Source organism: Moschus berezovskii, chromosome 8 (assembly GCF_049115385.1).
Source record: "Moschus berezovskii isolate FMDL1 chromosome 8, NW_MosBer_1.0, whole genome shotgun sequence".
Classification (NCBI taxonomy): Eukaryota; Metazoa; Chordata; class Mammalia; order Artiodactyla; family Moschidae; genus Moschus; species Moschus berezovskii.
The window spans coordinates 97,570,683-97,593,695 of record NC_142467.1 but is presented as its reverse complement, the minus strand read 5'-3'; the positions used below and the strand labels follow the sequence as shown (position 1 = coordinate 97,593,695).

At 55.7% G+C, this 23,013-nt stretch overlaps 2 protein-coding genes across 7 annotated transcripts in view; one reads left to right on the top strand and one right to left on the bottom strand.

The window, feature by feature from the left end:
• DOCK6 (dedicator of cytokinesis 6) overlaps nt 1-23,013 on the bottom strand; it is a 48,196-nt gene that overhangs the window by 9,769 nt on the left and 15,414 nt on the right. For 2 of the 6 annotated variants that reach the window (XM_055428658.2, XM_055428663.2), the window contains exons 8-33: nt 22,507-22,573; nt 22,254-22,403; nt 21,245-21,325; nt 20,973-21,126; nt 20,672-20,799; nt 20,445-20,538; nt 19,907-20,069; nt 16,531-16,648; nt 16,374-16,444; nt 16,040-16,178; nt 15,852-15,953; nt 15,126-15,212; nt 14,159-14,390; nt 13,773-13,934; nt 12,279-12,442; nt 11,350-11,454; nt 9,056-9,148; nt 8,724-8,819; nt 7,908-8,048; nt 4,660-4,773; nt 4,364-4,534; nt 3,894-4,033; nt 3,634-3,803; nt 1,362-1,522; nt 910-1,092; nt 118-244 (exon numbers count right to left, since the gene is read on the bottom strand). In XM_055428658.2, coding sequence (XP_055284633.1) covers nt 118-244; nt 910-1,092; nt 1,362-1,522; nt 3,634-3,803; nt 3,894-4,033; nt 4,364-4,534; nt 4,660-4,773; nt 7,908-8,048; nt 8,724-8,819; nt 9,056-9,148; nt 11,350-11,454; nt 12,279-12,442; nt 13,773-13,934; nt 14,159-14,390; nt 15,126-15,212; nt 15,852-15,953; nt 16,040-16,178; nt 16,374-16,444; nt 16,531-16,648; nt 19,907-20,069; nt 20,445-20,538; nt 20,672-20,799; nt 20,973-21,126; nt 21,245-21,325; nt 22,254-22,403; nt 22,507-22,573 — 3,413 coding nt within the window. Of the gene's footprint in view, nt 1-117; nt 245-909; nt 1,093-1,361; nt 1,523-3,633; nt 3,804-3,893; nt 4,034-4,363; nt 4,535-4,659; nt 4,774-7,907; nt 8,049-8,723; nt 8,820-9,055; nt 9,149-11,349; nt 11,455-12,278; nt 12,443-13,772; nt 13,935-14,158; nt 14,391-15,125; nt 15,213-15,851; nt 15,954-16,039; nt 16,179-16,373; nt 16,445-16,530; nt 16,649-19,906; nt 20,070-20,444; nt 20,539-20,671; nt 20,800-20,972; nt 21,127-21,244; nt 21,326-22,253; nt 22,406-22,506; nt 22,574-23,013 lie in introns of all 6 variants that reach the window. The other 4 variants (XM_055428660.2, XM_055428664.2, XM_055428661.2 and 1 more) reach the window with 4 other exon arrangements.
• On the top strand, nt 17,943-19,669 carry ANGPTL8 (angiopoietin like 8). The gene is made up of 4 exons (XM_055428672.2): nt 17,943-18,241; nt 18,419-18,580; nt 19,338-19,447; nt 19,532-19,669. The coding sequence occupies exons 1-4, from the start codon at nt 17,945-17,947 to the stop codon at nt 19,557-19,559; spliced, it is 597 nt and encodes a 198-aa protein (XP_055284647.2). The 5' UTR covers nt 17,943-17,944; the 3' UTR covers nt 19,560-19,669.

The window sequence follows — 23,013 nt, the reverse complement described above, 5'->3', positions numbered from 1 at the left end:
CTTCTGGGAAGAGTGAGTCAGACAGATCAGCAGGAATGGCTCCCGTCTCGGAGACCCTTGGACAAAGTGTGGGAGGCGCTGAGTGGGGACATGTGTGGGGGTACACCCTCCTCTCACCTCGGCTCCGTCGCACCATCTCCTGTCGGGCTCCGATGGTGCCCAAAATAGCTTCCTCCAGTCGGGCCTTCATGTCCAGCGATTTCTTGAATGTGAGGCTGTTGATGCGTTCAAAGGCCTTCTTCCCCTGAGACGGCAGAGAACAGATTCAAGGGTGACTCTGTCCTTTCTGTGGGCTCACCTGGTCTGCTTTTTCTGGCCCTATCCCTCCAGGAACCTGTGCTCGCAAACACAGTCCTCCCCTTTACAGCAAGTTCTCAGCACCTCCCGGATTCTGTTCATGAAGGAAATTTTCCCTTTTTGCTTTGGTTCAGCACCTGCTCATGTGCTAAGTTGCTAAGTCATGTCTGACTCTTTGCGACCCTTTGGACTGTAGCCCACCAGGCTCCTCTGTCCATGGGATTCTCCAGGCAAGAATACTGGAGTGGATTGCCATTTACTCTTCCAGGGGATCTTCCCAACCCAGGGATCAAACCCACGTCTCTTGTGTCTCCTGCACTGGCAGGTAGGTTCTTTACCACTGAGCCACTCGGGGAACTGAGAAAGGTACATTGACTCTTATTATTCCTTGATTTCTATCAGGAACTTCTCAGAGGCAAAACTGAGAGAAGCAGTTGGAGTTCTGCAGGAGCAGTTGGTTGGTAACTTACATCACTGAAACAGTCTACCCCTTCCCCCCAGCAACTGGTGCACAGTCCACCCCTTCACACCCAGCCCATGTCACTCCAGGCCCCCCCACTATGTGTCCTCAACCTGCCCCCTATGCGCCAGTCCCTTGCCCGACCTTCGAACCTTGTACTCGAAGGCAGCCAGGCAGAGGTACAGCAAGTCCAAGACACGACCCAGCTGAGGGAGGGTCAGGTCCGCAGCCCAGCGCTGCAGCAGGGCCGGCTCAGCGTTCTTCAGGACCCACAGCACACATACCAGCAAGGTCCGACTGGACTCAGCAGAGAGGGCATAGCCTGAGCGAGCAGCCTGGGGCCGGAAAGGGGACAGGGGGCTCAGAAGGAAGACAGTTGACCTTCGTTTTCTCCATAGTTAACAGAGAACTGGCCGACTGGTACTTTATCACGTAACTTCTATTACTGGGTTATCGGGCACATGATGTCCAAAATACAACAAAAAATCACAAGACATGTGAAGAGGTAGGAAGATGTGATTGATAAGGGAGAAAAGACATTAGACACAGGCATAAAGATGATCAGATGTTAGATGGTGTCTCTGGGCTCAAGGCCAGTACTCACCGTCACTGGGCCCTGGGAGATACTGGCCCGGGAGCCAGGGGCCAGGGGGCCACCTGCAATGGCCATGGCCACTGAGGGGTTGATGGTGCCTCCCACATCCCCTTCTCCTTCTGTATCTGAGTCGAGCATAGAGGCCAGTCTTGAGCGTTGACCTGGGCCCTCTGGGACAAGAGAACCAAGAGAGCTCAGTTAGTTCTGTCTCCTTCTCAAATTTCAACTTAGAGGTCACCTCCTCAAGGAAGCCTTTCCTGATACCACCCCCCAGACCAGGGTGCGGTCTCTAGTTACTGACTCCCAGAGCTTACTTATTGTATTTGCAATCAGATACAGTCATCGTGCAAAGAAGATCCACAAAGGCCTGGACTATATCTATCTGCTCTGGCCACTCTATGCTCAACGCTTAGAACATGGCCTGGTGCACACACAGGAGCAGTCATTGTAAAGATGATGACAATGGTGACAACCATAATAATAACTGCTGCTGCGATTATTATAGCATCAGCTGACTCGGACATGGCATTTCTTACGTATCAGGTGGTGTTCTAAGCACTTTAAAAATATTAACCATTCATCTTCAACACAACCCTATGAGATAAGTACTTTCATCATCCTTACTTTCTGGAAGAAGGGACTGAGGTAAAGACAGGTTAAGTTACTTGCTTGGGGTCACACAGTAGGTAAGTGGTAAAGCTGGAATTTTAACCTAAACAGTCTGGTTCCAAAATCTATGATCTTAAAAGATTATCCTCTCTACTCGCCCCCAAAACAGTACCATCAGAGAGAGTTGCTACCAACAAATACAGAATAGGTCTCAGCCTAGAGATTCCTGAGATAAAAGGTCAACTGAATTTTACTCAAGCTTCAGCCCAGTTTAACATGGATTTCCGACTGGATTGAGGTGATCAGCCCCTCATCTTATCTGCCTAAGAGAAGGAAAGACGAACCCTCACTGGGAAAAGAGCACATTGCCTCAGTCCTGATGGCCCTTTTACACACAATGTCCAAAATACAAGAAAAAAATCATAAGATGTGAAGAGGCAGGAAAATGTGATTGACAGGGGAGAAAAGACAACAGAAGCAGGCACGCACAGAGATGATCAAATACTGAAGTAAGCAAACAAGGACACTGAAATACAAAGTGGAGGATTTTCCTGGTGGTTCAGTGCCTAAGACTTCGCACTCCCAATGCAGGGGGTCTAGGTTCAATCCCTGGTCAAGGAACTACATCCGACACGCTGCAACTAAGAGTTCATGTGCTTCAACTAAAGACATCAAATGCTGTAACTAAGACCCGGTGCAACCACATAAATAAATTTTTAAAAATCAGATAAAGAAAAGATGCACAAACAAGGGTAAAAAGATGGAGAAGATCAACGGAGAGCTGAAATCTACAACAAAAAAACATCAAATATTACAAGTGAAAAATGAAACATCTGAAATTCGGAACTCAACAGAGGGCGTTAACAGAAGACCAGACATAGCAGAAGACAGAGGTGGTGAGCTCAAACACAGGTGAAAAGTTTCCTAACTCATGCACAAGACAGTGAACAGAGTGAAAAGCAGAACAGAGCACAGCAGACACGCGTAACAGGATCATAAAGGTCTAACATACGTGTCATTGGAGTCCCAGGAGGAGAGAAGAGAGAAAATGAGGCAGGAAAAAAAAAAATCAAAAGATAACAACTGAGAGTCTCCCCGAAATGACAAAGCGCATCAACCCACCAATTCCAAGTCTGTGTGCTTCAACCCCAGTGCACACTTGCTCATGGCCGGTGCTGGTCAATGTGCAAATCAATGAACACAAGGCTCCAACTGCCCTCTCACCCTGATGTTCCCCACCTCTCCCTGCTCCCACCTCTTTCTAAAGATAAGTCATCTCCCGTTTATCGTGCACTGACAGTATTCCAGTAGTACACCTCCCCAGATTTTCACAAAATCCTAGGAGTAGTTGGTACTACCACTGTCTCCATTTTACAGGTGAGAAACTTGAGGCTCAGCAAGGTTAATGGCTTTCTTGAGGCCCTGTGGCAGGACTTAAAGCCACTTCTCTGATGCTAACACCCAGGTTTTTTACTCCTTGCCCGCTTTTTCTGACTTGAGCCTTTTCTGACCTTGAGGCCTTCCTGGGGCCCTGTGGCAGAACTTAAACCCGCTCCTCTGACCCTAATACCCGTGTTTTAACTCCTTGCCCACCTTTCCCAACCTGAGCCTTGTGGGATGTATCAGGTCCCCAGATGGTAGAACCCGCCCCACCCCACCCTGCCCCGCTGACCAGCAAAGTCATGCAGCCGTGGTAGCGTGTCCCGGGCGAGTGACAGCAGTGGCAGGTACAGCTCGGCCACCCGGGCCTTCACGGTGGCCTCGGCATAGCGGGGGTCGGCGTCATGGCCACAGAGCAGGCTGTGGACAGCACAGATGGCCTTCTTGTGCAGCAGAGACGCCCTGTAAAGTAGTGAGGTGCTCAGGATGGAGTGGGCATGGCTCCTGCACCCTACTCCCCATCCTGAGGGACCAGACAGGGCCTGCACTCACCCCTCGGCCTCAGGTTCCACGGCTAGGGCCAGTTCCGTCAGCAGGAGCCCAGCCAGGAAATGCTGCTGCCGGAAAGGCCCGCTCAGCTCGAACATGCTGATCACCTTGGGGTCTGGGGCCTGGCTGGAGAAGGTGGAGCTCTGGAGAGCATGGGGGACAAAACAGGGGATGAGGGGGTCAAGGGTCAGAGGGGAGAGATCGGGGTTAACTCATCTGTGAGATGACAGGGGGTTGAGTCCAAAATCAGAGATCTTAGAAATGGCAGATGGAATGCCAGTCTGGGAGTTAGAAGTAAGAAATCAGAAGCTGGTCCTCCCGGGAAGTTGCTGAGAATGCAGGGTCAGAGGTGAAGGGTCAGAGAGAAGGGGTCAATCCCTTGAGCAGTGGCCTATGTGTGAAATGGACAGAGATGAGGGCTAGAAGGCAAGAGGCTGACGGGTCAAGAGGCGGCGGAAGTGAGGCCGGCCCACCTGGGAGGTGGTGGAGGACACAGAGGGTGAGGGCGAGGCCGGGGGCGACAGAGGGCAGCAGGGGAGGTTGAGGGTCACGTAGTGCTCGTGGCTGCACAGGATGCGCGTGAAGTCCATGCGCAGGGTCAGCAGCACTGCCGGGTTGGGGGCCGACTGCAGCCGTGTGGCCACCTGTGGGGGAGGGGTTGGCAGGTGACATCACATGGTTCTGCCCACTCCCCACCCACGTCCCCCGAAGGACTGCCAGTCCCCTCACATTCCTGCAGGTGCGCCGTGCCCACCATGCCCACTCCTACCTGCTTGTAGTGAGCCCGGACCAGGCTGAAGACGAAGCCGCGGTCCACCAGGGACAGCAGATCGCTGAGGAAGAAGGCCAGGCTGGCGTTGAGGCGCTCGGCCAGCTCCGCGTCCTGGGGGCACACGGCCTGTCAGCCTAGGCCCACCCGCTCCGTCTAGCCTCAGTCCCTGCCCTGGGCCTGGCTCTCGCCAAGGCCACCAGTGACCTCCAGGAGCCGGGTCACTGCCCCAAAGCCTTGGGCCTCCTGGACACGCCCTTGTCTCAGCTCCAGACTCCTGGCCTTCCTGACTGTCCTCCTCTCTCTGACTAGCCTCTCCCTCCCCCCAGGTAGGTGTCTACTCTCCATCCAGCTCTGTTGAGGGCACTATTTTTTCTTCTCTCACCAGATTTTATTTATGTATTTTTATAAGTATTTATTCATTTGGCTGTGCTGGGTCTTAGTTGCAGCATGTGGGATCTAGTTCCCTGGCCAGGGATCAAACCCTGGGCCTCCTGCATGGGGAGCACCGAGTCTTAGCCACTGGACCATCAGGGAAGTCCCCTCTCTCACCAGACTTCAGTAAGACAACACAGATGGCAGAGACTAGCTGCTAACCTCCCCCACCCATATCCTCTCTCAGGTATTGGGGCCCTTTCTCAGAGTTAGAGTAGGGACTATATTTCCCAGCCTTCCTTGCAACTGAGAACAATTACGTGACCATATTCTGGCCAATGGAATTTAAGAAAAGTGATGTGGTGGGTCCTCCTGTTCCCACTACCTTGTAATACCTGATGTGGTGGGTACTATGATGAACTGAGACGGCCAGGCCCACACTGTGGAGCTCCCTGCAACCCACTTATGCTCAGGAATAAACTCTGGTCACATTTAAACCGCTTGTGATGATATTCAAGCAAATTGACCTCTGGCCTGATAAACAAAAGTATTCCAGATAGTTCTACATGTTTCAAAGACACCTAACAGAATGCTATTTCAAGAGAAGCCTGTGGACTTCCTTGGTGGTCCAGTGGTTAAGCATTTGCCTGCCAATTCAGGGGACACAAGTTCAATCCCTGGACCAGGAAGATCCCATGCATTTCGGAGCAACTAAGCCCATACTCCACAACTATTGAGCCTGTGCTCACAACAAGAGTTGTTCATTCGCTAAGTTGTATCTGACTCTTTGCGATCTGATGGACTGCAGCATCTCAGGTTCCCCTGTCTTTCACTATCTCCAGGAGTTTGCTCAAATTTATGTCCATTGAGTCGATGATGCTATCTAACCATCTCATCCTCTGCCACCCTCTTCTCCTTTTGCCTTCAATTTTTCCCAGCATGAGGTTCTTTTCCAATGAATTGGCTCTTTGCATCAGGTGGCCAAAACAAGAGAAGTCACCACAATGAGAAGCCTGAGCACTGCAACTGGAGTGTAGCCCCCTGCTTGCTGCAACTAGAGAAAACTCGTTTACAGCAATGAAGACCCATCACAGCCAAAAACAAATTAAGTAAAAAAAAGAAAGGGAAGCCTGAAGGATGAGAAAGAAGGAACAGTAAGAGTAAAGGCCCTGGAGCAGGAAGTGCCCAGCAAGTGGAAGAACATCAAGGAGGCCTCAAGGCCCAGCTGCCCTCCTGTTCTCATGAGTTACCCGATGGCCTCACAAGTTAGCCTCAGGGGTTCTCAGGTCCTGTGAACCAGAGACAAAAATACAAAACCTGCCTGAGCTCCAAGTCCACAGGAGGGCAGAGACAGGGTCTGCCTGGCGCATGGAGCCTGATATAGTTGGATGCTCCATAAATGTCCAGTGAAGGAATGACCGCTGGGACCCGTCACCAAAGACCCCCAGTGGCTGTGACAAAGCTGCTTCTCAAGGGTGCTGTTCTTCCCTGCAGCCCTCTTGAAGCGGGGTTTCCTCGTAATCTGGAACTTAGCTGTTAGGGAGACTTTAGTGCAACCAGGTCAAGGCCTTTGAGATCAGCCCAAAGGTTATGGGGAATTGCACAAGAGCCAGCTTGGGCTGGACAGGCATTTCAAACATCTGAAAAATTCCCACCAAATACAGAAGTCCCCTTTCTCTTTGAAAACCAGACATTCTAGACTTCCCTGGTGGCTCAGTGGTTACGAATTCACCTGCCAATGCAGGAGACATGGGTTCGATCCTTGATCTGGGAGGATTCCCACATGCTTGGGAGCAACTATGCCCGGGCGCCACAACTACTGAGCCTGTGCTCTAGTGCCTGGGAGCCACAACTATGGAGCCCACGTGCCGCAACTACTGAAGCCCACGTGCCCTAGAGCCTGTGTTCCACAACAATGAGAAGCCTGCACAGCGCAACTAGAGAGTAGACCCCACTCTCCAAAACTAAAGAAAGGTGCGAGCAGCAATGAAAACCCAGCACAGCCCAAAATAAATAAAGTTATAAATAAAAATCAAACATTCTGGCCACAGCCAGTGGGCACATGCCCTCTGGTCCACCAGAAGCCCTACTCTCCCAACTGAACCTGGTGGTGAGGGTTCAAATCTCCATTCTGCCCCTTCCCAGTCATGTGATATCAGGTTATTAGTCATTCTCTGCCTCAGTTTCTCCATCAGTAAAATGGAGAAACCAATAACACTAACTTCATGAAGCTGCTGGGAGAGTTTATTGATGGGATCCTAAAGTATTCAGGTACACGGCAAGTGCTCAACAAACACACAATTTTATTACCATTACTATTGTCTGCACAGCTCCTGTGAGCACTAGAATCAGTGGTTCAGAGTCTGGATAATTGTCAAGGTCCCAGAATATCAATGTCCATTTACTGAGTACTTACTGCTAATGGATCTGCCCTGCCACCTCCCTGTCCTCCCCAAATCTCATTCCCGTCCTTGGTTAACTCTACTGCAGCCACTCACCTCCTCACTGCTTTCTAATGGAGGCAGGTCCTGCCTCAGGGTCTTTGCAACTGCTGTTCCCGCTGCCTAGAATGCGCTTTCCTTGGATTATCACACAGACTGCTCCTTTACCTCCTTCAAATCTCTCCCTAACAGCTCCATGAAAGCAAGGGACTGGGTCTGCTTTGGTCACCATGGTCTGTCCCAGCCTAGGGCTGTGTACACAGTTGGTGCTTTAAGAAACAGATATTGAGTGAACAGACCCATCCAGGGAATGGGATCTGTGGTCCTGTAGCCAGGAAGCACCGGGCAGATTGGCACCCCACCTGGCTGGCTCCATGTCTTCCCTCAGCACCCCCGCCCCCCTACACACCGTGGAGGCCCCACAGCCCTCACCTTGTGGACGCGGGTGATAACCTCCAGGCCTACAGAGCCCACCAGGGCTGCGATGTCATCCAGGAAGCGTCCAGGGAAGCGGAGTTTGCGGGCTGTGTCCAGCTTCTGACCCAGAAGCAGGTGCAGTGTCATGCTTTTCACCTGGGGGCCAAGCGAGAAGATAGGGGGTGGAGGTGGAGGTGGCTCGCCAGAAGGGGGTGGAGCTTGGGGGGCTGTGAGTGATGGCTTGAGGTGGGCTAAAGGTGGGCAAAAGGGATACTGGGATCTGACCGTGTGGGCGGGGCCCGAGAACGGTGGGCGGGGCCTGAGAAGGCCATGGGTGGGGCCTAAGTGAGGGCGAGCTAGGCGGGTAGGAGGCTCAGAGAGAGCGTGTGTGGGGCTAGAACTGGTCTCCAGGGGTCAAAGTTGGGCGGTAGGAACAAGGGTGGGGCTTCAAGGCCCACCAGACTGAGGTGGGGGCGTTAGAGTCAGCAGGAATAGTTCAAGGCACCTCTTGAAGAGTCTGGGGGCGTGTTCAAATCTGATCGCAATAGTTTCCTTCTGTCTCTTGGGGATGAGGTGGGCCTCCTCGCTAGGTAGAGTTTCTCAATGGTGTCACAGTAAAAGTAGGGGGAGAATCCTTCACACAGGGAAGGGGGTTTCAGGTAAGTTTCAGGGGCTCTCCAGGGAGAGATTCCCTTAGGCATCTTATCTCTATGTGGGGGGTCTCTTGGGGCCATTTCTCAGGGGGCTTAGGTGCAATCTCAGGGTGTTTCTCTCCCTTAAGAGAGTCTCTCCAGGGGCCCTTGCTCTCGGGCAGGGAACAGGGAGTCTCACCATGAGCTGGAAGAAGAACCAGGCGTGCTGCAGGACGGCTTCACGCACAGCACTGCCGCTGACCACCCACTGCAGGGCTAGCTCCTCATGCAGCAGCTGGGGGCAGGGGCAGGGGTCACGGAGTGCAGAGGCACCCACGCTGTACCCCCAGTGTGACAGGGAGGATGCAGCTCGATGGCTTGGGGTTAGAGCAATGGGAGGCCATGCAGGAGGAGAGGGGCCAGAAGGAGTCAGTGTGCCCTTTCCCTGGTTCTCCAGACCCCACTGGGCTTGGGGGAGTCAAGGGAGCTCTGGACCCCAAAGTGGAGTCACCCACCCCTGCCTCCTACTACCTTCTGCACAGTGGGTCTCGGCTGGGTGGTGGGCGGGGACGAGGAGGAGCTCTCGAGGCAGGAAGAGGTTCGGCTAGAGCTGCGGTCGATGGCCTATGATGGAATGGCGAGGGGATGGGATGGTGGGGGGTGGGGGGCAGTTAGTGTGGGTACAGACGGTACGGATGGAGAAGAGAGACGGTCGGCGGCGTGGACAGAGGGGAGGTGTGCCCATGTGGATGGACAGCAGGGGCGTGGATGGAACGAGCAGTGTTAATAAATAAAGACAGCAGTGTGCGGATTCAGACGGAGAAGGCATGAAAGTGATGGAAGAGATGAGCATAAGGAAGACACGGTAAGGAGGTGACAAGCAGGGTGAAGGGAACAGGTGAGGATGTGGATGGGAGCCCGTCAGAGGTGAGCACGGATGGAGCAGGACCCAGCAGACAAAGGTAAGAGAAAAGTGGTGGTGGCGGGGAGTGTAGGTGGAGAGGATGAAATCAACATAGATGGAGAAGATAACGTGGTCAGAGGCAGGGAGCGCGAGTGGGGTTGAGGGTGGAGTCGGTGAGCGAGTCCGTGAATTCACCGATGGACAGAGCAACAAGGTGGAGGAGTGAGAGTGTAGACAGGGGCACAGAGTATAGACAAAGAGGATTAAAGGGGAGAATGGAGGCGGAGAAAGAAAAAAAGAAAGATCAGGACAGAGGAGGTGAAATGATGAGAGGCAGCAGGAGCAGCCGAGAGCTCCAGGTTCCAGGCCTGGCCCCACTCCAGCCTTACTTGGGGCCTCGCCAGGCCTCAGCATCCCCATCTGTGAAATGGGCATGGAGTGCTCAAGCTCCACTCTCCCCACCTCCTTTGCTGGTCAGAAGGAAGGTGAGGCCACTGACAGGAAGAGGAGATGACCCAATGATGGAGCTGGCCCAGCCCTGGAAACTGCCCAGGCCCTTGCCTCGAGCATGAGGGGGCCCCCACAGCTCCCACAGTCCCAGCTACACGCCCTGGGCTCCCTGGCCTGCATCAGATGGGCTACCCACTGCCAAGGCCAGCCTCACTGCCGCCTCCCTCCTCCTCCTCCTGAGGTCTGGAATGCCTGCACTCTTGACACCTTGTCACCTCCAGTGTGCTCTTCCAAGCCCAGCTGACACCCCAGAGAACTGAGGGCACTGTGGGGAGGCCTGTTAAAAATGTCAGGGGGGTACTGGAAAGGCCCATGAAGCCAGACTCTCAGAAACCTTAGAAGACTGCCCAGAAGCTCCCCTGCTCAAGCTGTGAACAGTCCCCTGGTTGCCATGCCGTGCAGGTTGCCTAGGTGACAGGCATAAAGCTGGAACACTCGGCCTGGGGCCAAGTGTGCAGGGAATCTAGCCTTGGGTACCCAGGGGCCTTTGAGCTTGCTCCCAACCTCTGCAGAGGCCTTTCGCTCCACCTGAAACACCCACTCGTCCCTGGATGGCTCTATCTCACTCTTCAGGTCACCCTCTAGGAGAGAGACTCGACAGACCACCCTGTCTTGGTTCACTTCCTTGCAGGTGTTTTCACCTCCTGCACTTACATAGTCGTGCGTTTGTTTGATGGGCATCAATCTCCCCGACTAGCAAGCAGTTCAAGGATGAGGCTGGCCCGAGGATCTGTCTCCCCAACGAAGTCCTCCCTGCGATGCCCTAACTCCTTCCCAGGCTTGGGGCCGCTGCACTGAACAGTGAGTCTTCACTACTTCTGAAAATTCAAAGCCTGGAGTGCAGAGTGAGCCCCTAACAGAACCAGGACTCATTCCAGGACTACCTGATGGCAAAGCCCCTCCCCACACCAGGGTCCTGGGAAGGGGTCCCTCTGCATGAGATGGGGTGAGGGAGCCAACGTTCAGTTCTGCCCTCTGGGCATCGTTCAGGTTGCTGTAGCAAGGGGACAGTTGAATCTCCTGAACAGAGTGGATTAAGGGGAGAGAGAGGCCATGCAGGAAGTGAGGTTAGACTGGCTGGGTCATTTGCATGCTATTTGCATACTGCCCCTCCCTTTCTGTCACTGCACATCATTTTCATGCTGTTTGGATACTACTCTGTCCCTTCTGTCTCTGCCTGAGGCTGTGGTCTGTGTGGCAGCAAAAGGCTGGTGAAGATGCCCCTGTGTTGCCTACAACATCCACAAGATCCATGCCACAGCCCCAAACGAAGGCAGGAGGTGCAGGGTGGATCTGCCGCCTCTTCCAGGCAGCCCCCCCTAGGTTAGTCGGCAGCAGCCAGGAAGGTGGGAGGAGCCCATGCTGAGGTGGGGTGATGCACGTGCAGGGGCACATCAGGTAGGGAGGGCACCTGTCTGGGGTCGGCCCCACAATAAGGGGGGGCCCGTCGCAGCACAGCCTTGCTGCCTCCCGGAGCATAAGCAGCATTCACCCAGGAGTGTGAGCGGTCGATGCCCTGGAGATACACGGGTAAGTGGTAGTGTCTGTGGGCAGAGGGCAGGGAAACCAGCGACAAACACGGGGCGTGCTCACTGCCCTGGGCCACACATGTGCCCACGTGGACACCCACATGTGACCCTGCAATACATGTGTGCAAAACACACACAAGGTATGTGTGTATATGCCTCCCACATATGTCGGTGCATAGAATCACGAGGAACACGCAACCATGTTCCAATGTGTGTGGGCAATGTGCACGTGGGCACCCCCCGTGGATACACGCATGTGGCACATGTGGAAACACCTCGCTGCGCTACGTACACGCTGCTCTTTTTTCCAGCTCCAGTCACCCATCCTTGGGTCAGCCTCAGAATCCAAGTCACAGCTCCCGAACTGACGGCCAGAGCCCAGCCCTGCTGTCCAGGGTCAAGTTATTTTTTTCTGCCATTCTGTGTGGCTTGTGTGAAGAAAATAGCAACCTACTCCAAGATTCTTGCCTGGAGAATCCCATGGACAGAGGAGCCCAGGAGGCTAAAGTCCACTGGGTCACAAAGAGTTGGACACAACTGAGGCGACTTAGCGCGTGCGCACGCACGCACACACACACACACACGCCTGGCTTGTGAGATCTTATTTCCTCAACCAGGGACTAAACCCGCACCCTTGGAAGTGAAAGTGCAGTGTCCTACCCACTGGACCGCCAGGGAATCCCCCAGGGTCAAGTCTTCATCTGTGCTGTTGTTTGCCGTTCCCGGTTTTCCTTCAACACCGAGATCTTTCACCCACCCACCCAGCAGCCATGACCGCTGAGGCTGGCGCCAGCAGGGGCCCCTCACCTACCTTGCTGGCCAGGATGCGGGAGACCTCGTCATCCACAGAGCCAGGGGCCACGGCCAGGTCGGGGTTGCTGCTGCTGATACTCTTAGAGCGTGCCAGGTAGAGGCTGGCGGGGCGGCCAGGGCCACGGGCCAGCGTGGCAGGCTGCACCGTCACTGGAGGGGCCCCTGAGGATGGAAGGAATATGCTCAGCCCCCTGCCCACCTGCCCTGATGACCTCCTGTCCCTTCCCAGTCGGATGCCCTTGGTGCAGTCACTTTCTTTTTCTGTGTTTTTGTTGTTGTTATGGGGTGGTTCTTTTGGCTGCATCATGCAGCATGAAGGATCTTAGTTCCCCGACCCGGGATTGAACCCACGTCCCCTGCAGTGGAAGCACAGAGTCTTAACCACTGGACCGCCAGGGAAGTCCCCAGTTACCTTGTGCCTCTAAACCTCTAGTTTCCTCACCCATAAAATGGGTATAATAGTGGCTCTGTCTCATAGCAATTTTGAGAAGGATGAAAAACACTGAGTGCCCGGCATACTGTATGTGTCCAGAGGGGTTACTGGTTATTATTAATTATTTAGCAAATGAAAATATCCAACTTTATTGGGCGTTCACTGTGCCAAGTATTTCATATGGATTACTACGCCATTTGGACTTCCCTAGGGGCTCAGATGGTAAAGAATCTGCCTGCAATGCAGGAGACCTGCGTTCAATTCCTGGGTCAGGGAGATCTTCTGGAGAAGGAAATGGCAACCCACTCTAGTATTCTTGCCTGGAGAATCCCACGGACAGAGGAGCCTGGTGAGCTACAATCCACGGGGTCGCTGAGTGACTAACACTTTCACTTGCCATTTATTATTACTAGCACCCCCACATGGAGAAGGCAATGGCACCCCACTCTAGTACTCTTGCCTGGGAAATCCCATGGATGGAGGAGCTTGGTAGGCTGCAGTCCATGGGGTCGCTACGAGTCAGACACGACTGAACAATTTCACTTTCACTTTTCACTTTCATGCATTGGAGAAGGAAATGGCAACCCACTCCAGTGCTCTTGCCTGGAGAATCCCAGGGACGGGGGAGCCTGGTGGGCTGCTGTCTATGGGGTCACACAGAGTCGGACACGACTGAAGCCACTTAGCAGCAGCAGCAGCAGCAGCACCCCTATGAGAGGGGCACTACTATTATCATTGCTTAAAAGACAGGAAAACAGGCCAAGAGAGGTAAAGTCATTGCCTGAGGTCACAGAGCTTACAGGCAGAACTGAAAATCAAACCCAGGCAGCTCGGCTTCAGTCCCTGCTTGCTAACTGGCTGAATCACTTTCAATAGAATTTATAGAGACCACAGTCCTGGGGCTGGGGCAAAAAGTTCTCTCTCTCTTGCTCTCCTATAAATTGCGCAAACCAACCAAGGCCGGTACAGCCTCAGGACCTTTGCACATGCCTTCCCTCTGCTTAGGATGCTTTCCTCCCAGGTATTTCCTGTGCCCCAGAGTCTCCCACCAACACTCACCACCTGGGAGGCTGGGCTCCGTACCAGGCAGTCGAAAGGCGTAGTAGACATATGCAGCCAGCAGTGGGCAGTGACCACGGGTGTCCTGGGCACCCTCTAGGCTCCGGTGGACGAGGCTGACCACATGGGCCATTGCTTCAAAGGCTCCACGACCCAGGTTCACTGCCAGGCAGAGCAGAGGTTAAGTTCCAAGCTCCGACTTCAGGGTCCAAGGGGGTCATGTGGTCTTCAAAAGGTCAGGGGACTAGGGGACTGAGGGGTTATTTTTCAGATTGGAAAGTTGAGATCAGAGAGATAAATGGGCTATGGGAGGTCACCCAGGACCACTAGACACAGGGCCCATTCTCCAGATGGGGAAACTAAAGTCTGAGGCTGTGACTGCTCACCAATCTGGCCACCAATGACCGGGGGTCGCACAACCAGACGAACGAGCTTGTCCAGTACGTGGTGGGAGAAGGCGACAAGGGGCTCGGGGCTGGCGAGGCGCAGGGCCGCCAAGCTGGCCCGCAGCTCCTGCTCCACGGTGCCCTCACTCAGCACAGCATCCTTCAGCCGGAACGGAAAGGCCCCCTCCTCCAGGACATGCACCAGGGTGAAGAACTTGTCCAGGTGGGGGTCCTGGTGGGGGACCAGGGGTGAGCGGGGTAGGACCTGGGGTTTGAGCAGGAGACTGAGTGGGTCAAGACCCTGAGGCTGGAGACCAGTGAATGGAAAAGATGAGGAGGGAACTTCCCTGGTGGTCCAATAGTTAAGAATCCACTTGCCAATGCAGGGGATGTGGATTCGAACCCTGGCTCGAGAAGATCCCACATGCCCACGGAGCAACTAAGCCTGTGTACCACAATTACTGAGCCCAGGCTCTAGAGCCCGCATGCCCCAACTACTGAAGCCCGCGCTCTGCAACTACCTAAACCCGTGTGCCCGAAAGCCTGCCCTCCACAAGAGAAGCCACCGCAGTGAGAAGCCCATGCACCATAACTAGGGAGGAGCCCCCACTCACTGCAACTAGAGAAAGTGTGTGCAGCAACGAAAACCCAGCAGAGCCAAAAACAAACAAATAGATCAATATTGATAAATAAAATTTAAAAAAAAAAGAAAAAGACAGGAGCGATCACAGACATAGCAAGGGACAAACCGGGGGCAGGGGGAAGAAGAGAGACCATGCAAAAAAGGCCAAAGCTCCAGCTACGATGGCCATTGGCATGGCCACCCCCGCCTGAGTCAGCAGCTTCCCTGGGAGCCAGCCTTGCTGACCAAAGTCACGTCCATGGCCCAAGGCCAGGACTCCCAGGACGGAGGAAACTGTTGCCCAACCCCAGGGCCAGACTCCTGGGTTATGGCCCCACCCCCTACCTGGGGATGCACAGAGGACACAGCTGTGAGCTCCACACTGAACACGCCCTTGTGGCCATCTACCCAGCGCATGCCCGGCAGCGCCACCTGCGGGAGGGACACACCAGGTGGGCACTGGCCCGCCCTCCCCCCGCCCCACCGCTCAGGCCACCAGCCTCAGCCATTGCAACACTGTGGCCTGACTGTGGCCCTGCCTGGGGGAACAGCTGGGCACCATGTCCCCTGGCCCCTGCAGCCCAGCCCAGAGATGGGGGCGGATTGTGGGGCGCACTGGGCAGGCTCAGGGATGCCCAGGACGCTCATAGGAGAAGGGAGACTGAGGATGAATGTTATTGGAGGGAATGAACAGAAAACGGCATAAGGAGAGGACCTGGGTGCAAATGGAGTGTTTGTGGGAGGTTGACATAGCATTCCCATGGGGAGGACATGCTCCAGGGAGAGTGACCAGGCAGGCAGGGCTACAAACGGGGGCTTGAAGCAGTGAGGCAGTAGGGCCTTAGTGGGGAACAGTGAGTGCAGGGGTGGGGGCCATTAACGAGAGAAGGACACCCCACAGCACGGAGGGACACACATGGGGCAGGAAGGCATACAGGATTAATAACAGGGGTGGGTGTGATGAGCCTCAACAGAGGAAAAGGCACCCAGGAGTGCTGCGCGAAGGAAATCACGGCATGGCTGGGGTTCTGGGGGCCTGGTGCTGGCGGGCAGGGGGTCCATGGCACGCACATCTGGTGTGAGCACGGAGTAGCTGGGCGGGGGCTGGTCCACCGACACGGGGAGGCAGAAAGGGCCTGTCCTCAGGCGGCCGTGCTGCAGCAGCGGGATCCACTGGGGGGAGACAGGGGGTCAGACGCGGGGCCGGACAAGGGCCGGGAGGGCTGGGCATGGATGGGGAGAGGCAATGGGGGGCTCACAGTAAAGCCCACGGGCGTCTCCAGGGCCGTGCCAGGCCGGGGCTGGCAGCTGACGTGGTAGAAGGTGAAGAGCAGGTGGTGGTTCTCAGTCACGCAGGCAGGAAGACGCAGCTTGAACTCCTCGTAGAACTCGGGAGACCTGGCAGGGCCGGGCTGGGGGTTCTGCTGGGGGCTGGGCCCCCCCTTGCCTGTCCCACCCCCTCTGCCAGGCCCCACTGTCCCTGCTGTCTGCCTCAGGTTCCCCCATCTGCACTCTAGGAGCCTGCCCATCCCCCCACCCCTCCTCCTGCCCATCTGTACCCCCACCAGTCCCCCCCACCCCCAGCCCACATACTTGTTATGGTAGACCACCGGGGTGAAGGCTTCACGGGTAAATTCACTGCAGCTGGACTTGCCAAAGATGACCTGGGGGGAGCAAAGGCATGAGGGACTGGCTGGGGACCAACCCCCCTGCCCGCCTCCTTCCACCTCCCCCGGGCCCAGCCACTGACCGGCAGGGCCTGGCTGGGGTCCTCGCCCGCCATGTACTGGACTCGCACGGTGAGGTTGCGCACGGAGCCCTGGCGGCTGCTGAAGTTGAGGCTGTGTGGGTACACGTACAGCAGGCTCCTGCGGGGGCAGGGGCATGTCCACGTCGGAGGGACAGAGAGCCTGGCGGACAGTGGCCACCCCACTGGGACACTGAGGGCTGGGTCAGGGACAATGATGGGCAGCAGGCGGGAGATGTGAGTGTAGAGAGTGGGGAATAGACAGGTACCATTCAGAGCACAGATCAGGGAACAGAGGGTGGGAATACAGAGGGACTTCAGGGTCACTGAGGGTGCATGGTGAGGTAGAGGAGACAGATGGGTGCTCAGGGCCAGGCTTCCAAGAAGGTGGCCCAGGCAGCCAGCATCAAGCCTGAGCCCCGCCCAGGCTGACCTGCCCATCATCCAGCTCAGGAGCCTGACTGCCCCTTCCCCCAGAAAAGGCCACTAGAGTTATATGGCCTGTCTCTCAGCTGGGGAAACAGGGGCGAGAGTTGGAGGCAAGAGCTGGGCTGGGGTCAGAGTTCTGCCTCCCTCCTCCAGAGTAAGCTTGTACAAGCCCCAGCAGTCCCCTGGGTCTCCGCTTCCCTAACTATATAATGAGGGCATCAAGCCTCCCAGCTGAGCCTTTGTCATATCAATGATATTAAGTGACAATGTCAGTAATTGCACCAAACACTAATGTGGGGCTAACTGTGTGTTGGGTTCTGTTCTAAGCACCTGACATGAAACAACTCATTTATTTCTTACCAGCAGCCTACTGGGAGCGGGGGGAACCTCACATCATCCCCCATTTCACAGTCACAGGCAGGGAAACAGAAGCATTTGCTCAGTCATCCAGGGAGAAAAACAGCAGTGAACATTGATCCAGAGCACGTGGAGGTCCTGGAGTCAGGCTGCATGGCCTTGAAAGCATCTCCACCACCTGCTCCCCTAGCTCTTAACCCGGTCAACAAAGACTTGGGCACTGCAGGCTTGTGAGAAGGTTACGAGACCAGCTACTGTGTAACAGCAGTGGGGCAGCTCCAGGTGAACCACTGGCAATAATAAAAGCCTCACTGTTACTGCCGTTATGGTCGTCACGCCCATCCACAGATGGGAAATGGAGGCTAGGAGCCTTAGGGTTCTCCAGCCAGACCTGGGCCTAGCCTCTCCCCAGTGCCCCAGCCCACACCTGGCCCCAAGCCCTAGCCAGCGTGATTCCAGCGTGGCTGGCTGGACATTCGCCTGATGCAACTGTGGTGCCACCTCCAGGCCCTTGCACAACACGGGGCACCCAGCTGGCTGGTTAATGATTGACCTGAAGTTGGGGGGGGCTGTTAATGCATAAAAGGCAGCCCCAGTGAGGCTGTGGCCACACCCTCCCAGCCCTCCAGCCATGCCCTTGCTCGTGCTGTGCCTGCTGTGCACCCTGGCCACAGCGGCCCAGCCGGCACTGGTGGGCTCCATGAGTGGCTCAGAGCCAGCGCAGCAGGAGGAGCTGACCCTGCTCTTCCACGGGGCCCTGCAGCTGAGCCAGGCTCTCAACGGCATGTACAAGGCCACGGAGGCACAGCTGACAAAGGCCAGGAACAGCCTAAGCCTCTATGGCCAGGCGCTGGGGCTCCTGGGGAAGGAGGTCAGCCAGGGCCAGGATGCAGCCCAAGAGCTACGTGCGAGTCTATTGGAGATGCAGGTGGGCACTGCAGTTGGGGTGTTGTGGGGTGGGTAGGAGTCTATGGTGGAGTTATGCCTGGGCTGACCTTTGGGGTTTTCCCAGGAGTGAGGGGGTTCCTGGAATACAGGATTTCCAGTGTTTAAATCAGGCTGATCTCAGTAGGTCATCCTACTGACATCCATGGTCTATTGGTAGGTAGAAGAGGATGGTCTCAAGCTGCAGGCAGAGGCCACAGCCCAGGCGCTGGGGGAGGTGGCCCGGGGACAGCAGGTGCTGCGGGAGAAAATGAAGCGGCTAGAAGTTCAACTGAAGGGCGTGTGGTTGGGCCATGCCCGCCAAGAATTCGAGGCCTTAAAGGTAAGGGGTTCCTGGCCCTGGGGGAATCAAGACCTCGATTCACAATCAGACCTCATTTCTGAACCTTCTGTCCCAGAGACCCCCCCAGACCCAGTTAAGCCTTCTGGTACCCTGGCCTCTATGCTGTGTGACCCTGGGCAAAAGCCATGTGCCTTCCCATGCCTCAGCTGCCTTATTTGTAAATAAGAAAAATAACTGATGTCTCAAAATAGAGCCAGGGACTCAGTGCAGATAAAATCCTCACCCTGGGATGGGGCACATAGTAGTTATTCAATAAATGCATACTAGAGGAGTGTTTCTGGAACACCTATGATGTACCCAGCACTGTTTTATACCCTCTAATAATCTCTATCATGGGCTTCCTTGGTGGCTCAGTGGTAAAGAATCCACTCATGATGCAGGAGACACAGGTTCAATCCCTAGGTCAGGAAGGTCCCCTGGAGAAGGAAATGACAACCCACTCCAGTATTCTTGCCTGAAAATCCCACGGACAGAGAAGCCTGGTGGACTACGGTCCATGGGGTTGCAAGAGTCGAACACACTTAGCGACTAAATCATCACAATCTCTATTATGCTCAGAACAATCCCACAGAGGAACTCCTATTTCATTCCCATTTTACAGCCGGGAAAGTTGAGGCCAAGGAGTGGCAGTGGCTTGCGGATCACACAGATACAGTGGGAAGCGGGGGAGTCTGGGCAGACTCCAGGGATAGGAGGTGAAGGGGCCCCCAGCTGAGGGTTCTGTCCTGACCCACAGGCCCATGCTGATGAGCAGAGCCACGTCGTGTGGGTCCTCACGGGTCATGTGCAGCGACAGAAGCAGGAGATGATGGCACAGCAGCAGCGGCTGAGACAGATTCAGGAGAGGTGAGCCTGGCAGGGGTCTAGGTGAGCAAGGGCAGCGGAATGGGGGTATCCCTGTGCCTTGGCTAAGCCTCATCTCCCTCCCAGACTTCACATGGTTGCGCTCCCAGCCTGAGCCTGAGCCTGGGCAGAACTGAGGACCAGTCATGCACCGAGGGACACAGCCCTGCCCCATGCGGCCCCTGCACAGGGAGAAGCTGCCCATCCGCTGAGGTCGGCCAGGGCGCTGGGCCCCGCTTCCAGTCACGGAGCAGAGAGGGAAGCAGGCGGGGACGCAGGCATAGAACACGGATGGCTGAGGAGGGGTGGAGGAAGGATATGCCCCTTCATGCCTATACATTCCCTATTAAAGCAGAGCAGTGGCATCCAGGCCAGCGCCTGTGTGTGTCGGAGGGGAAGCAGACCTCACTCCGCATGATGCCCCCCATACTCAAAAGTGCCCGGCTGCCCCAGAGGTTGTACCTGTAGCTGGTGTGGGGGGCATAGACCTCACGGGCAGGGAACTCCAGGATCTCCTTGGTGGGCCGGCCCCTGGGGTCTGGGTAGGGCTTGACATGAAGCAGCTCCGGCGAGAGGCAGAAGTGGGGGTTCTCGGGGGCCGGGGAAATGTCGATCTTGAGCTGGGCTGGGGAAGGGGAGCCAGTTTGCACCTTCCTGGGAGTCTCCACCTGGGGTCCCCCTCCCCCCCGACACACTCGGCGCACAGGCCAGGGCTCTGACTCTCCCACATGCCCTCTGGTGGCTCCATCTTTCAGGTGCTATGGCGGGAGGTCACCCTCAACTCCCGTTGCTGCCTCCCATCTTTGATCAGCTCTGCCCACGCTCCCCGATTGACCCACTACTGTCTTATTTATTCTGTTTCTCATCTCTGGCCCCCACTGGAAGGTCTACCCCTGAAGTCAGGGCTTTGTCTATCACCGTCACCGGGACCTGGCACAGCAGATGTGGGTTTGAGTGGCTACATGAGTGACGCGTCTCATGTACGGGGCACACCACGCACCGGTCACCGGACGCAGGCGTCGCAACAGGGATGTCGGGCGCCGCATGTCAGCCAGGAACTTGAAGAGGTCCTCGTCACTGAGCCGCTCAGCCTCCTGCACGAACCCGCCCCAGTGAACCAGGGCTGAGGGGTTTTGGGATCCCCGGGGATCGTGCGGCCGCAAGAGGGTAATAGGGATGTGTGTGGGGTCCCCCTCTCTCAGCCCCCTGCCCCCACAGCCATGACACCTGCTTAAAGAAGTTGGTGACGGTTAGTGTGGCTGGGCGGAAGCCAGAGAAGCTGCAGGAGTCGTCCCCACTACTCGTCCGGTCCTGCGGTCCCCGACGGCGGCGGTCAGTCCAGGCGGGTCGGCGCTCTAGGGGAGACAGTGATGGAGAGGGACAGAAATGAAGGGTGCGGGGAGCCAAGACACGGCCGACTCAGGCCCAGTACCTAGTCCGGCCAGCAGAGGGCGCCCCTCCCCGACCCTGGTAGCTCCGCCCCTGGCCCTCCGGCCCCGCCTCCGGCCCGTCGGCCCCGCCTCCTTACCGCCCTCTGAGTCCGAGTCGCGGTCCGGCTGGCCGGCGCTGCTCACGATGTTGGCCAGGTGCACCGCGGTCCAGGCGAAGGGCATGCGATAGCGGCCCAGCCGGGCGCAGAACTGCTCGGCCGCCAGGCGCAGCTTCTCCAGCTTCTCCTTGTTCTGGGAGCAGACCCCCGACACACACACCCCACAAGCTCAGTGTCCCAGGCCTGCCGAACCCAGGATCTGCTCTGCGGGGGGGACCCCTCCAACACTTGGCCCAGCCTCCCACACTCACCTTGGCTGCGTCCACCTCCTTCATCACCATGTAGGGCTCGCAGCACTCGCTAATGTCTCCCTGCTGCAGCACCTTCTCCAGCTGAGGGGGGTGGGGCGCAAGCCCAGTGAGCTGCTGCCAAGGCCCCAACCTCCCCGCCTCACTCCCAACCTCTCTGACCTTCACCGTCTCCTGAACATTCCACCCAGCTAGGTCTCCCGAACATTCCACCCAGCTAGGGCTCTGGCTCCAACACCTCCCATGGCTCCCACTATCCCCTGGACTGAGTGCTACCTGTCAGCCTGAATAACTAGCTGCCCCCGCCCCCAAACCCAAGACTCCATTTTTCCTCCCATATTTATATCTTTACTTCTTAGTATAAGCAAAGTCCACTCCCAGCACGGCTCTAGGCCTGGACTCCAAACCTGACCACTTGGGGGCTGTGGGACCTTGAGCACATTCCTTCTGGATTTTGTGCCTCAGCTTCCCCATCTGTAAAATGGGCTCCATGGCAACCCCCACCTCCCTGGGCTGTGAGGAACAAAGGCCAGAATCCTTGTGAAGCCTGATTGACTGGAAGCAGTGCCTTCCTGAAGGTATCTAATTAATGTCATTAATTAATTGATCAAAAACTAATTGAACATTTTGGGAAAGGAAATTTGAGCTCACTCCTGGAAACAAAATCCCAAACCATGTGCCAATTAAGTTTTCCCACCCCTAATAAACTGAAAAACACAACCAAAAAAAAAAAACCATTTTAAATGTCTACCCACATGTGCCAGGATGCCATTTCTCCCCAGCTTGCCTACTCATGGGTGTCAGCTCAGCTGTCACCTCTCCAAGAAGCCCTTGGTGATTTCTCCCCACCTGGGTTCACTCAGAAGCTCCCTGTGGGCTCAGGCTTCCTTTTGGGCTTCCCCCATGACAGCCCTGATCACCATTCTTGGTGACATGCCTTCTTCTATGAGAGCAGGGACCTCACCTGTGGCCTTCACCATGATCACCCCCTTGCCAGCCCCAGTTGGTATACCTTGATGACCAAGAAGATGTCAGGTGAGGGATAGGTCACAGAGAAGATAGCAGAGCGGGCCAGGGTCGAGATGGCAGGATGGGTGACATGGGCCCGCAGTAGCCCCTTCATGGAGTCCGAGTTCAGGTCAAAGTAGAAGTTCTCTGAGATCTAGGGGCACAAGAAACAGCTGAGCCACCACCCCCAGTAAGACCATCACCCTGCAGCAAGGAAGAGGAGCAGGTGGGAGAAAGGGGAAGAAAGGGGCTCCTACCTTTTTTTTCTCTCGCACATCGTATAGGGCCAAGATGCCAAAAATGGGCTCAATTTCAATCTCGAACCTGCAATGAGTGGGGGCTCTCTGGCAGCGGCTGACCTTGACCCTCCCACCTCCATATCCCCTCTCCCTCTTGAGGTCCAGCCCAGCCTTGGTGCACTGGGAGTGGGAGGGCATCTGATTCCCACTGGGTCACAAAGAAGCACCATTTAAGGACTGGTAGGAAAGACCTGTCCCATTTTGCAAAAGGGGAAACTGAGGACTGTCCTGGTGGTCCAGTGGATAAGAATCCGCCTGTCAATGCAGAAAACACGGGTTCAATCCCTGGTCCGGGAAGATTCCACATGCCACAGGGCAACTAGTCCATGCACCACCACTACTGAGCCCGCACTCCAGAGTCCATGAAGCCACCGAAATGAGACGCCCGAGCACCGCAACGGGAGAGCGGCCCCCACTCGGTGCTACTAGAAAAACCCAGGGCACAGAAGCAAAGACCCAGCACAG

Coding starts and splice junctions, on each gene's coding strand:
- ANGPTL8 (XM_055428672.2), top strand. CDS start 17,945: ATGCCCTTGCTCGTGCTGTGCCTGCTGTGCACCCTGGCCACAGCGGCC. Junction 18,242..18,418: donor CGAGTCTATTGGAGATGCAG/GTGGGCACTGCA, acceptor GTCTATTGGTAG/GTAGAAGAGGATGGTCTCAA. Junction 18,581..19,337: donor AAGAATTCGAGGCCTTAAAG/GTAAGGGGTTCC, acceptor CCTGACCCACAG/GCCCATGCTGATGAGCAGAG.